Raw genomic sequence first — 14,453 nt, 5'->3', positions numbered from 1 at the left:
CCTGAGCTGGAAACGTTCCCCCCCTCCCTAACAGTAGGTCCGCTAATTGTCATTTCTTCGACACACTTCTTCAGTCCCTAGCTGCTGTAGAACCCGTTCTCATCCTGCATTACTCTCCGCCACCTCCCGCGGCCCTGCTAAGGCCTCAGCATAACTCCTCTTTGCTACCACCTCCATTCTATCGGCTAGTTCCTCAGTCTTAGCAAGGATCTCTTTCCCAACTTGATCTAATTTGGCAACCAGCAAGGATACTTTTTTTTGATGGCTGCACACACGATAGCTGTGATTATATACTTGCTAGATTTACTGTAAATTTATATGATGAATTTACTGAATATATCATTATCATTGCCATTATTTTCAAATTTATTATAATTAACTATTGCCCTGCAGTGAAAGCATGCAGCATAAGAGGGAACATTGTGGCTATCAGCCTCTTCCACTTGGAGGATCAAGAATAACAAGATCAAACATTTACAGGATTTATTATACACAGTCTCGTGTACTGCCGTGTTGGTGACGGTCCATGTGTCGCGTTACTCAGGGCAGCCCAGGTGATGGTGACGCTCCCTGTGTCGCATTACTCAGGGCAGCCCAGGTGATGGTGACGCTCCGTGTTGCATTACTCAGGGCAGCCCAGGTGATGGTGACGCTCCGTGTTGCATTACTCAGGGCAGCCCTGGTGATGGTGATGCTCCGTGTTGCATTACTCAGGGCAGCCCAGGTGATGGTGACGCTCCCTGTGTCGCATTACTCAGGGCAGCCCAGGTGATGGTGACGCTCCGTGTTGCATTACTCAGGGCAGCCCTGGTGATGGTGATGCTCCGTGTTGCATTACTCAGGGCAGCCCAGATGATGGTGACGCTCCGTGTTGCATTACTCAGGGCAGCCCAGGTGATGGTGACGCTCCGTGTTGCATTACTCAGGGCAGCCAAGGCGATGGTGACGCTCCCTGAGTCGTATTACTCAGGGCATCTAAGTGGCATTACTTAGGATGCAAATTACTTATTTACATATCACCAAACACACAAACATGCATACACATGAACACAAACATACGCGCACACACACACACACACACACGAACTTGCATACACATGCAATCACGAACTTGCATAAACATGCACACACAGGAACATACACAAGAACACACACACACGTACGTCAACATTACACGGAACAGGAGTAGGATTACTGTGTAGCTCTGAGCCGTTGGAATCTATAAATCCTGGGTGGATGATGACTTGAGTAGTTGGGAAAAATTGTACAATGCCCACCAAGTGTCCTATCGTCCACCAAATAAAAGAGGGGTTTTGACTACCTTTTGGGCATTAAGAGACATGGGAGGGGGGGGGGGCGTTCTGTTTGACGAGTCTTTTGGGGAACTTACACTAAAACAAAAATATTAAAGTGATGGAGGAACTGTGAGTCATGTATTTGGGATGACAAGACATGATGATATGTGTGTGTGTGTGTGTCGCATCCACCACGCCCTGTCCGTTTCAAGCTACCATTAAACTTTACTCTATTGCAAGTTCCCCATAAACCTTACAAGTTTGTAAATGTAGACGGGCGAGGGAAGTTGTAAGACGGGTGTGGAGGCAGGTGTAGATGAGTATTATATGGACACATTCCTACAGGTGTGGACTCTAGTGACCACTCTGGAGACTCGCAGGAAGTAAATGTCTTTCCTCACGATTCACAAAATTCCAAATTAAATAAAACAACTTGCAAAAAAATCGAACAAGCATATGTTTTAGAGCTAATGAAATATTCAACATAAAAAAACTAACAATACAAAAGTGTTTAGAAAGCAGTAACAATCAACTTAGGTCGCTCGAAATTAATAAATTGCACTATTTACAGTCTCTTATTTTCTTAATAAGTATAGACCTGCCACTACCGGTTTATATATTGCACTAAACAGTTTTATTCTTCTATAAAGCCCTGATTATATAAACCTAGGGAACATATCACTCAAAAGAATCCTGTTTTTAGTAATGAAGGACGACTACTGGTCCTCCCAGTGTCTGTTACAGCACTAGTGACACCAGTACTTATGTCGGAGGGTTAGAAGACTACTGCTTTGTAATGTCACAGTTAACCATGTAGGCTAAAGTGAAGGAACAAATTCTAGCACTTATCATTCCTGAAAGTATCCAATCGTTCATGATCAACTTTCAGTATAAGAGTCAAATATCGCCTTGAAATGTTCAGTTTACTGAACTCAGGAGGACGTTTTTCTACCTTGCTAGCGCCATTAATATAAGAGCACCAGTACAGGAAACGAGGATAAGAGAAGAGATGGTGCTGACACTGGATGCTGACATGGGGTCATGCTGGTCACTGTTAGTTGAAGGATATGGTTTTTCACTAGCATCACGTCTCCTTCGCTCCTGGCGATCCAGGTGGTCATGGTCGTGGTCAGGGTGAGCGTCGTCCCGAGGGTGTTCTGGCCTCAGGCCTGGATCATCACGGGTCAGGATAGCCCACACATCCTTTAGGATGGTTAAGTGTGTCTGGTTGGTTGCTGCTGAAGAAGCTGCAGTGTCGGGGCGAGATGTTGTGGGAGGTCGTGACGGGGCATAAGCTTCAGCTGTTGCTGGATAATTACTGATGGACACGACTGCATTATGTCCGACATCAGCAGACAGTTCCTGGTGAGTCAGGAGGGCTGCGGGGACCGGAGGATCATCTTGACTGTGTAACACTACTGGCCGAATGGCGCTCCCCGAGGCGATAATTCCAGGGGTTTGATTACCTTGTGGAGGAGGCACAGGAGTTGTGGGGCGGCGGTCTAAGGGACGTTGCTGGCGGGAGAACTGTGCCAGATGAGGTACATTTGCTGGCACAGGGGGTGGGTGATCCCCGCGGAAAGGCCCAGTTTTGGGACGGTTGGTAATGGAAGCTGCAGAACGTCGATTGTCGGTTGGAAGCCGAGGTGGCGTTGGCAGGCTGTCGGGGGACAGAGGCCGACCGTCCGATGTAAACACCTGGGCTGAGGCAGCTACCACCATGTCCTCATCGTCGTGTTCTAGAGGGGAGTTGACCAGTACTGGTTTGAGAACTTCAGGTCCAACAAGTTGTGGGAAAGGGATGGCATGGTCGTCAGGGAGTGGAACCGTGGCTGCCACGCGGCGTAAGGACGGCTTATGGACCCATGGCCTTTGTTTGGGCCATCCCATTCGATTCACACTCCCCGACGACCTCACCGGCCCATTAGGTCTTCTTGAACCATTTCGTCTCTGTGAGCTATTAGTTTTTCTGTTAAATGGTCGGGGTTTAGGTGTGTTAGGGCGCAGAGGACGGTTAGATGCAGCTCCTCCCAGGCGCAGCATTACGTGCTCCATTGGTACTGGCAAGGGTATAGGGGGAGGGTCAAGGCTCTCGCTAAAGGTCACGGAGTCATGGAAGACAGGGTTTGGGATGTTGAAAATATATTCTTCAGGGATATTTCTAGAGTCTTTGTCATGCGATTCGTCTGTGTCATCAAATCTGATGCGTCTGTGGGAAAACCTTACGGGGCCAGCGGTACGTGGGCCAGCAGGTCGTTGTGGGAACGACAGCCGAGGGGGGTAGGGTGGGCGCGGTGCACGGATGGGCATGATATCGGACGTTGACACTTCAAAAGCCAGCACAGGACCAGCAGGGTTCCTCTTAATGGGACGGAAGTCAGACTCATAAACAACAGATTCCGGGTCGAAACCAAAGTTCTGAGCAAAACTCTCACTCAAGGTAGTAATAGGTGACAGTGTCGTGCGTGCAGGTGCTGAGGTAGTGACTAGGCCCCTTCTGATGGGATGTTGTCTGCTGAGGGAGGACAGTTGGTAGACAGGCGATGCTTGACCGGGAAGTCGAGGCAGTGAAGATGCTGTTATAACCTCTGGCTCATGGCGAGATTGTTGGTGCGACGTTTGCACCAGAGGCCTGGAGGTTCCGACATGCCGGGAGGGAACAATTGGAGTAATGGGCGTCTGCAGTCGAGTAAATGATGACTGTTTGAAAGGAGATGTTGGGTTTGCCGATATTGGCTGCCTGGTAGGTGTCGGTTTGTATGATGTCTGCTGACCAGTGGGTGTTGGTCTGTACGATGCTGCCTGATCAGTGGTTGTTGGCCTATATGATTTTGATATCTCAGAGGATGTTGGTCTGTATGATGTCAGTTCACTGGTAGGTGTTCGTCTGTATGATGTCGGTTGACTGGTGGGTGTTGGTCTGTATGATGTCAGTTCACTGGTAGGTGTTCGTCTGTATGATGTCGGTTGACTGGTAGGTGTTGGTCTGTATGATGTCTGCTTTCTTGAAGGTGTAGTTGGTGGATTGTGTAGGGGATGTCTAGCAGGTGTTGAGGATCGTGTTGGTGGTGGCTGATAGGAAGCAACAGTCTTCGTGAACATCGATGGCTGTGCCGGAAATGTGTCCCGGACGTCTTCTTTTGGGTTTAATGGCGCTTTTTCAGAGACAATGGTGGTCGAGGTCCTTGGTGGTGTGGCTGAGCCAGCAAAGAACTGGGAGGTGGCATTTGAGGAGGTTGGTGGCCTGGAAGACCTTGTGAGTTCTGGAGGAAAGTTAAACTTAGGAGGAGGAGTGAATAGCGGTTTTGAGGGGATGGAGGAAAATGTAGGACGCGTTGCTGGTCGAGTTGGTCCCGGGGAGGACGGGAATTTCTCACGAAGTAGGTCCAGTGGGAAGTTCATGTCGTCTTGGCTAAGTTTTGGAAACTCCAAGTCACCCTGCTGTGGTCCAAAGAACTCTTTAGGGACATCTCTTGGCACACCTCTCAAGTTGACATTCCCAAGGTTAGCAAATGCTGTGGCATTAACTACACTTGCTGGGTTTTTCAGATTAGGCAGCTTGGGGAATGTAAATCCTGGTGCTCCCAGAGGTATATTTTGTGGGGAGTAGCTAACTCCTTGGAGCAGCGGCGGCGGGAGTGCCTCCTGACCTACCGGACCTATGTCTTCAGGACCCAGGTCAAAAGGGAAGCTATCAAATCCGGCTTGGAACTCTTTGGGAAAATTTGGAAATGAGAAATCTCCAGGAAGTATTTCGTCTGCTGGCTTGGGTTGAGGTCTAGGCTGTCTCGTCACAGTTGGTCGTGGAGGCTTGACAACACCTCCTCCAGGAATCCTGTTGGAGGTGTGGCCGATGGGCGGGCGGTGAAACCCTGGGTGTGGGGCAGCCCCAGCGTCTCGCTCGTCATAGTAATAGTCATAGAAGTCGTAGTCTGCAATATATACACAAGTCAGACACCTGTTGTATTAAAAATGGAACCTACGTCTGTCAGCACTACTTACTGAACCAGTCTTCTGTAACTATATTAGAGATATACTACTGTAACCAGTAACTGTTTTATACAGTACTGTACTATATAGGAACAACTGTACAGGTACGGCATTTGGAAAACGTCACAGCAAACTAAACCTCACTAAAGTATGAATCTGTGTTATGATTATATTGTCTATCTAAGTTCTAATAGATTGTAGCTAAATCACTAAACATTGGAAATATTTTATTACTGTTTTTTCCAGTATCATTTACAAAGGCAACAAAATCCTGTTATTAAAAATGTGTACACTAACAAAAATTATAAAGAGATGCTGGACGGATATTTTAATAATGTTAACTTAATCAGAAGACAGGAAGCTGAAGATATGAATGACAGGATATCAAGACAACTGAACTTATGTCACCGAGTGTTGGCAGGTGTGAGTGTGTGCGAGGTTTCACTTAACCTGGGTACTGTTGTTCTGGGAGTCTCCTCAGCTCCAACCTTCCCCAGTAACTTTATTCTTAACCAAGACTGTTTTTTTTTGTGGGTGTGCGCGATTCTCCACAAAAATAAACACAGTACTCTATAACCAATTCCGATTTCTATTATCCGCTCCTTCCACGAGTCCCCCCGTGACACTGGAAGGTGTTAAAGTAGTATGTTATTTGTGGTAGTGTATATACTTTTTCTCCAGTGTGTGGAATAGAGCTTAAGCCAATGACAAAGTTGTGAATAGTCATCTTATTTCTTCCTTACACCACTTAACTGCAACTTTATGAGAAGGATTTAATAATCTTAATGCTGGTTTGACCCTTTGAGGACGATGGTTAAACCTTTAAAAACAAACATTTTAATCAAGGACGCATCTCAGTCCAAACTTTTATCCTTCCCTATCCCAAAAGTAACCTTGTACTATTTATTCCTCTTTTTCGGTCAATTTTTTAGAGTTAAAGCATTTGAGTGGACAGTTCGCCGTTTTCTTCTCATTTAATGGTAAGAAAAACAAATGTATAAGTATTTCCGTGGAGACTCCAGCTTAAACCAAAAAGAGGGAGAAAGGTTACTTACTTGTGGTAAAAAGGTGGTAGAGGAGAGGGGTTTTGTGGTGTAGCAAGGGTAGGCGAGCCAATGCCACACCTGCCACAATCTTACTCTCGTTCACTCACCAGGTAAAGAAAGTGGTCAAGAATACCTGTTATAAAGAATACCTGTTGCTGGGCAGCATCAACATTGGCTGTCACATCAGGAGTGTCCCTGGGAAGTTTTGCTGTAACTGGCTACTCCTAAACGTAAAAAAAGGAAAACCTACACCACCTAGAATTTACACCTAAGTAAAAAAAAAAGAGTCATGCTGAAGAAACATTTGTTTATAGAGGTCGTCCTTGAGGTCATGCCGAGAAACTCATGCTGATGAGACGAAATTGTGCTCTCAGAAGGTACTCAAGAGGGGCATCAGTCCTCTCTGGTCAAGTCAGTGAGAAAGGAGAGGTTCAAGTCATTGGTCAAGTCGAGTAGCATGCTTAAGTTCACACACATCTAAGTATAACTCAGGTCAGGTCAGATAGGTGAGGTCAGCTCAAGAATAAATCAAACCAAGTCAGGTAACATCATAAGTAATTTGTGGAAAGTAAGATCAGAATAAAGTACACAACAGTTTTGTTTTCCAAGTTTTAGATTTGATAAAGTCGAAGTCAGATCGAACAAATCCAGCAAGTGTAGTTCAGGTTAAGTAGATCATTTGAGGTCAGGTCAGTCAAATTCTTTCACGGGATGGGAGACCATTTTTAACGAGAGCCTTCTTGTGATGCTTTCAAGGGGAGGGGGGAATGGAACGAAAGTCGTGATATTTCAGTTTGAAACTCTTTTTCAACTTTATATCAGAGCTAGCACACCACTGGCTGAAAGTATTATTCAAGTTTTAATTCCTGTCTTCATACCGCATTCTATATCAGCAAGCAGCTCCTGTTATCATGTTTTGCACAGTTAAAGGCATATTGCAAGCAAAATATTATATACCCAAATTTGCACCTTCTTCTCTGCAGTAATCATTATAGCAGTGTTTCTTCTTGTATTTGGGTCCATCATATATTCTTAATTTTGTTACATGAAAAAGGTGATTAATTACTGTATATTAATATTTGAACAGGTGTCACCAAGAAGCATTTTTTTTGGCAAGTGGGATTAAAGTTTTTCCATAATCACCAATGTTATATGTTGCTCTCACTAGTAGTAAGAAGCCCACAGGAGTTATATTTTGTTTTACAGGCAGTAAGCGGAGACCAGCCTAATCCTTAATTGATCCTTCAACATAGGCCTTTTCCTGCACAAAGGATATGTCCAATGCCATCAGAACCAGAAATATTTCCAGCACAATTAAGACCAGAAATATTCTCAGCACCATCAGGACCAGAAATACTTCCAGCATTATCAGGGTCAAAGGTGACAAGGGGGGGCAGATATCTCTAAGGTCATCAGAGCTGTGGAGGTCTTGAGGATCACAAAGGGGGGTAGGGGGCTGGGGGGCAGTGACAGCTGACCACTAAGCTCCATTAAAACACTGACGCTGGCACCGACATTAGACTTGAGCATGGCTGGTAAGGCAGCAAGGACGAGGAGGAGGTAAATTTTGCAAGGCGAAATAAGCCCAAGTAGTAGTAGTGGTGGTGGTGGGTTATGGTGGTTCCTGGAGGTGGTGGTGGTAGGTACTGGATATAGTTGGAACTGGTGGGAGTGGTATTGGATATTGATGGTGCCAGGTGTCAGAGGCAGTGGTGGACATCGCTCGAGGTAGTAGGTATCAGTGGTGGACATCGCTCGAGGTAGTAGGTATCAGTGGTGGTGGTGGTGGTGGTGGTGGTGGTGGTAGTAGTAGCAGCAGTACTGCATGTTATGGTGGAGGTGGTGGTAGCACATCTTGTAGTGGTGAGGGTGGAGGTAGTGCCTGTCATGGTGGTACTGGTGGTAGTAGAACGTATTGTATGTAGTATTGGTAGATGAATTATGGTTGTGGTAAGGGCAGTAGCAGTGTGTGGAGGCAGGGCTGGTAACAATGACCGCACTAGTAACATTGGTGCAATATTATAAGCTGAACCAAGGCTGAGTAAGGCTGAGGAAGCGGCTGTAAGGGTGAGGAAATAAAACGCACAGGAAAAGGCTGGGCTGACCATCACCCGGGAGTTTCTTAAACAATAACACGGGTACAAGCACCAACCACAAGATACTATCACACAAACAATAAAAAAGAGGAGGAGAATAAACAATAAATGCATGTACAGTATATAAAAAGAGACGAGGCAACACGAGAGTCTGTACCACAAACTGGAAGTAAATATTGAGTAAACACAGACACTAATTCAGGGTTGTGGAATATTTTATGTTTTGGTTTAGTATAAAATTTCTTGTGTGAAGGAGCCAGAACTAACCAGTGAAAGTTGTGTATGACAAAGTTAATCAGATCTATGAATTATATGAATGTTTAAAGATACTTCAATACGACTTTGGTGTTCATGACTCCTGCACACCAGAAAATAAAAAATTAGAAAATAATAAAAGAATAGAACTTGAAGAATTCTAACTACTATATATATATATATATATATATATATATATATATATATATATATATATATATATATATATATATATATATATATATATATATATATATATATATATATATATATATATATATATATATATGACTAAAAACCATGAACTTTTTCACAGAATACATTTGCTGGGGATTTATAATTTATTTTTATAAATGAAAAAAGTGTCAACATTGCAAGCATTGATAGCATGTGTCGGTCAATAAGTTCATGATTTCTAAGCCAGGAGGTGATTGATGCTGGGCCCGAGCATCACCCAGGCCAAGGGATCAGATGGTCTTGTTCATATCACGCAGACTAACACAAGATGGTACAAAAATAAACTGTGGCCCAGAGGAGGACTTATAATTTAAGTGTTGCTTTTGTCAACTTTGAGATCATCCATATCAGTTCACTTCACAAGTTACAACAGGTTGTTCAGTATGATCGTCACTGCCAAGGTGGAAATTTTAACAAAAAGTTCAACTTTCGTGCCAGTAAAACCAAAATCAAAAGTAAGTTGAAGATCACAGTATATTATTATTTACTTTTTAACATTATAAACTTCCTATCCCAGAGGACAAGCAAACTGCAATAACGTTTGCACCATTCCAATGCAACATTTACACACATTTTGAAGGGAAACTCTCGTTAAACTAGTGACATGTGTATAGCTCCCCTGTCTGTCTCTCCGTAAGGGTGGCAGTAAGGTTGGTGGCTGACTCTATGCATAATGCGTGAGGCATTTATCTTCGTCCCTTGTGGGAGGGTCTCAACCACTCCGACACTCTGTCGCTGTACACCCCAGGGACGCTGCTACCTCTCTGTCCTACCAAACTAGTTCTCCACTACCAAGTTTGTATCTTTCTCAAACAATCAGCAATTCTATCTGCATGATTTCCCTGTCTACCCCACTGTCATCTAATCCAGTGAGACTTTGAAGAACCATCTTGGTAGTGGTGCAGTTACCAAGGCAAGAATCTAATGCTGTTCTTTTGTGTTGTATGTCTTCACAATATTTAAATCAACCTATATTTACCTTTCCTACAAAGGCTCATGGGTTGCTGCATCACGTAAAAGGATCAACTAATTTTGGTAATGATTCATTACATTTTCAAACCCTAATAGAGTACAGTTAACGTTTTCTGATAAATTATATTTTTGAAGTTTTTTGATCGATACTCGGTAATGATTTGTTATCACATTTAATTTATGGTTATCAATTTGAATTTTATTCTTCATAAAGTGGTTTATGGTTCATTAGTTTTACTTAAATATGAAGTCCTCCTCAGCTGCCATGTTATAGTGATATATCAAAGTTCCTAAAATCATCTCTAGTATTATAACTATTATATTTTCATCTACAGTTTAATACTTGTGCGGCTCTAGACTCGAGGAACGCCCAGAGTGAATAATGACGAGTGAGGTGGCGCAGGTTGACCACTTCACTGTTAAGGTGTGTGTGCCCATCAACTACGTCCTGCCGCACACGCTGCACTGACCACAGAAGCTCACTCACTCACTCACTCAGGCGCGGCTGGGGTGAAACAGCAGCCAGCTCCTCCACAGTGAGAGGAATGGCATAACCTGTGACAACACCCACCACCTGGAGTAAGAGCGAGGTAGGTGGGGTTAATGGAGCGTACCTGAGGCCCCGGGCAGCACTACAGAAGAGTCCTTCACAGACCCTGCCGCTGTCAGCTGCTCTGAGTCGCACCTGTCCACAACATGGATCTTCCAGCCAAGGAAACGGTGAGTGTAACACTGAAATAACCATTAAGAATAAAATAAAATATTAGTAATTTACAAATATCCTCGGTCTTTAGCACTAGAGCCACAGATAGGCTCACTAACACTTCTAATGCACCCTAAGTAGCAATGTGACCTATTTTTCATGTGTAAAAACCATGACCACCTAATGCAGTATATTTCCTAATTGCGAGTACTGTACTGTACTACATAATGCGCTAAGAAATATTAACAGCAATCACCTTCCATCGTACTTAATATTAAAATATATTATGCAAAACTTCTGTTGACAAAAGAATACTTTTAATATTAGAAAGAAATGTGGAGATTGTTTTCTCCACCTGACAAATTGTTGCAATCTCTGCATCGCTCATCCTTAAGGAAATGGAAACTAAAATTGGAAAATACAGGTGTTTCTGGTGTCTGACACCTGTGTTGGCTTCAATACTGCCACACAGCAGGACGAGCCTCAGAATTCACAGACAGCAGAACATTACACTATAGTACCACCTACAAGATTAGGAAGTACCTGGGTGTGTCACCCTTACCTGGTAGTAGACAGTGTCTGGCGTAGCCGCATCTGGAGTCCACTGTAGTATGCCTGGTTGTCCCTCTTGGCAGTCGAGCTGTAAGGTTCTTTGGTAGGCACCGAAGGAACTGAAGGCATTGGCGGGTTGGTTGGGGTCTTCGTTCCATTCACAAAGGCGGCCGTAGGCTGTGGGTACAGGGCTACCGTCCCGGTCCTGCCCCACCCCCGCAAACACCCTAACACGCTGTTGACACAATGTATTATTGACACATGCCAGCTTGTGTTGACCATCATATGAGGGGCATTAATTTTCTTTTTTCATGATACATGCATTTCATTTCTATGCTTGAATGAATTCCCTATAAAACAAAGCTCTACCAAGATTTCATTGCCCAACAAAGGATCAAATTTGCCTCCTTTCCTTCCTCCTCTTTAGCCATCTCATTAAAATGGAGATCAAGGACAACTCAGGTTTAACATGCGAATCCAGCAAGAAAAACTCAAAGATCCCGAAGGTATACTCACAGATTGCTCTGCCGGGGTCTTGAACTCGTAGCCTCCCTCGGGGTCGTCGGTGATGTAGAAAGGGTGATAGCGGGAGGGACGCTCAGGGTCGAAGCCGCCCTCCACCACAAAAGTGTAGGTCTTGCCCCGCACCACGTTTATCTCTGGGATGAGGAGCCCGTTGATGTACCAGGAGATGCCCCATCCGACGTGACCTGCCACACGGATCATAGTGTTAGGAGATGAGGTAATTTATGGGCTACAAACAGGTCTCTTTTTTCACACATTCACTCATACACCCACACAAGGGACCTCATCCACCCTACGACTGGCAATCAGGGTAGAGAAATAAAGAAATAAAACTGGAGCATTATTCAGTAGTTTCTTAGAACTTTGGAATCCACCTAGTCTGTGATGTCACTTGTTACTCAGTTTGATTTTTCTTAAAATAAATTTTTATCCTAACGGTCAGTTACTCGAGTTTCTAATCCATGGATATAATATATGACATAAAATCCTTTTTTAACAATATCAGTGACAATGTGGTTCCTTATCAGTGATGGCACTCCACCTTACCAGTGATAGCGTTATAGCCGTTGTCTCCTCCAGTGGGGCCAATCTGAGCGTAGAGGACACCGTCTTCCGGCTCATAACAGGGAATGGGGGGGATGAACCAAGGGTTGGCAGCAGGGCGGGCGGGGGCAGGGTTGGTGGGGCCCCTGGAGGTAGAAGTCTTGCTCTGGCTGTTCTGGTCCTCAGGCAAGGGACAATTCCACTGTGGAGTTCGCCCGAAGTCAACAAACATGTCGCCTGTGATGGTTGGAGAGTAACCAGATTAATTATTTTTCAATAAAATTTTTGAGTAGAATTAATTGCATACATAGCATTTCTATCCTAACAATATGATAAATACAAACACTCAAGATAATTACTGTTACTGCTTATAGCCAAAACATACGAGTTCAGAGTGTGACACACTACAGCCTCAACTCTCACAGTCTCCGAGTGTCCGTGTCTATCTGCTGCATCACATAAGTTTAAAAGAACTCGGGTGAATTGTCATAAGGTTCATCTCAGACGGTGTGTATTCTTCAAAAGCTAAGAGTCTTAATTAATACAGAATCTTATATCAAGGGATAGACAGATGTTAATAACTGCCAACAAAAAGTAATTCTGAGCAGATAAAACAGGTAGTCAGGGCTCTCTAGACCTGGACACACTGGTACAAAGAACTATGTTGAGGCTATATTGACTCAAGACTTAATGCCACACAAAAGAGAACCTCTGAGGCGGAGGGTGTGGTAGGAGGTGTCGCCTTGGGAGTTGACAGGCCCCACAGCCCAGATGACCGCTTGTGACCCGTTAGTGAGGATGGGGGCGTCTGAGAAGTCGACAGAGCGGAGAGGGCGCTGGAAGGTCAACATAGTGAAGTCGTTGATGAGGGCAGCGTTCAGCAGGCGCACATTGTTACTGCTGCCCTGTGGAGGAAGGGGGGGGGGGGATATGAAGGAAGTGGTCAGAAAAGTTTGCTGTAAATGTAAACAACTGAAAGCTACCATTAGTTCCTGTAAACAACAAATAATCTGTAAACATTGTTTTTGTCTCCTCCGTAATTTATTAAAAACCATTTGGGGAAAGTGAAAACTAACTTGTTTATTTAGTAAAGATACTGTAGTCTATATTTTTTTGGCGAAAATGTATGATCCTTCGCCTCTTGTGTCATGGGATTATAGCGAGTTACATCACTTCTCAAATGTAATTTTTTTTTTTTTAAAGTGGAAAAAATATCCAAGTGGTGTTAAGAGTATTTAATCATAATGTAAAATAAGCATTGTTGCCTAATCTTCAGGTGATCTTAACTTACGGTACATGTTACTTTACCTTCATGTACTGACTTCAAATGAATGGTCTCGCCCCACCTTCCCTACTTACGGTGATTTTGTTGTCAGGACACGCCCCTTGGCCACCCTGACACTGTGCCTTGGCCGACATGTAGTAGTCCTCAGCCACACCTCGTCCTGTCAGCTGGTCAAGCCAAGCCACAACCACGTCACCACCTATCATCACCGACCTCGTCAGCTCTCCCGATGTGCCGAATGCCATGTACTGCCCGTCAGCTGAAGGAGAAGTAAAGTGGGGTCAGTACCCAGGTGGTGTTTGGCCAATAGTGTCAGTACCTGAATAAATATAGGAAGGATGTAGGGAAGTGGCATAAGCACCTGAATGAAGGTAAGAGAGTACAGTACATGGAAAAAAAAACGTATGAAGTTTTTTTGGGGGGGGAGGAGTTATGTCCCTTATGGTAAACCCTTTTAAGGATACATGGTTCTCTATAAACCCTTACTAATAGAAAGGGTTTACACAGTACTGTATTATCATTCTATAAACTCTTACTCTACAAAAGGGTATGTAAACAGCAATACAATTAAAACCCTCAGGTTGCAAAAGGGTATATCAAGGTGTAGAGAAGCCCTGTGAAAACAACAAGGCACTGATCTTCCTCACACTGCTTATCCCCCTCTACTGGCCGGTGAGACACTCTTCTGGTCAAGACAGTCCTCACACGTCTTTCAGTTATGCTGTAAAAAGCAGTATTGTACCACAACCAAGTATGATATGGCGCTAGAGTCCTGACTGTTGGCACACACTCACGACATTACGTTGTCACTTTGCAATAGTTCTTTCCCATAAAGATGGGTCATGACTTCACTTTCTAGCATGCCAACGCTCTTCACCAACACTGTCACTCTCCGATAAATTCATTGTCACTTTAAATATTCCTTTTTATACAAAAATAGCACCGAGAAACAAT

The 14,453-nt window shown here is 44.1% G+C and overlaps 1 protein-coding gene across 2 annotated transcripts in view; it reads right to left on the bottom strand.

The window, feature by feature from the left end:
• Positions 1-468: 468 nt before the first annotated feature.
• LOC121865425 overlaps positions 469-14,453 on the bottom strand; it is a 101,208-nt gene continuing 87,223 nt past the window's right edge. Inside the window, exons 8-15 of one of the 2 annotated variants that reach the window (XM_042364809.1) lie at positions 13,574-13,758; positions 12,924-13,119; positions 12,218-12,451; positions 11,663-11,856; positions 11,157-11,381; positions 10,506-10,623; positions 4,291-5,227; positions 469-4,224 (exon numbers count right to left, since the gene is read on the bottom strand). In XM_042364809.1, coding sequence (XP_042220743.1) covers positions 2,244-4,224; positions 4,291-5,227; positions 10,506-10,623; positions 11,157-11,381; positions 11,663-11,856; positions 12,218-12,451; positions 12,924-13,119; positions 13,574-13,758 — 4,070 coding nt within the window. In that variant the 3' untranslated portion in view covers positions 469-2,243. Of the gene's footprint in view, positions 5,228-10,505; positions 10,624-11,156; positions 11,382-11,662; positions 11,857-12,217; positions 12,452-12,923; positions 13,120-13,573; positions 13,759-14,453 lie in introns of both variants that reach the window. The other variant, XM_042364808.1, reaches the window with a different exon arrangement.

Source organism: Homarus americanus, unplaced genomic scaffold (genome assembly GCF_018991925.1).
Source record: "Homarus americanus isolate GMGI-L3 unplaced genomic scaffold, GMGI_Hamer_2.0 scaffold25483, whole genome shotgun sequence".
Lineage (NCBI taxonomy): Eukaryota > Metazoa > Arthropoda > Malacostraca > Decapoda > Nephropidae > Homarus > Homarus americanus.
This window is presented reverse-complemented; position numbering and strand designations above follow the sequence as displayed.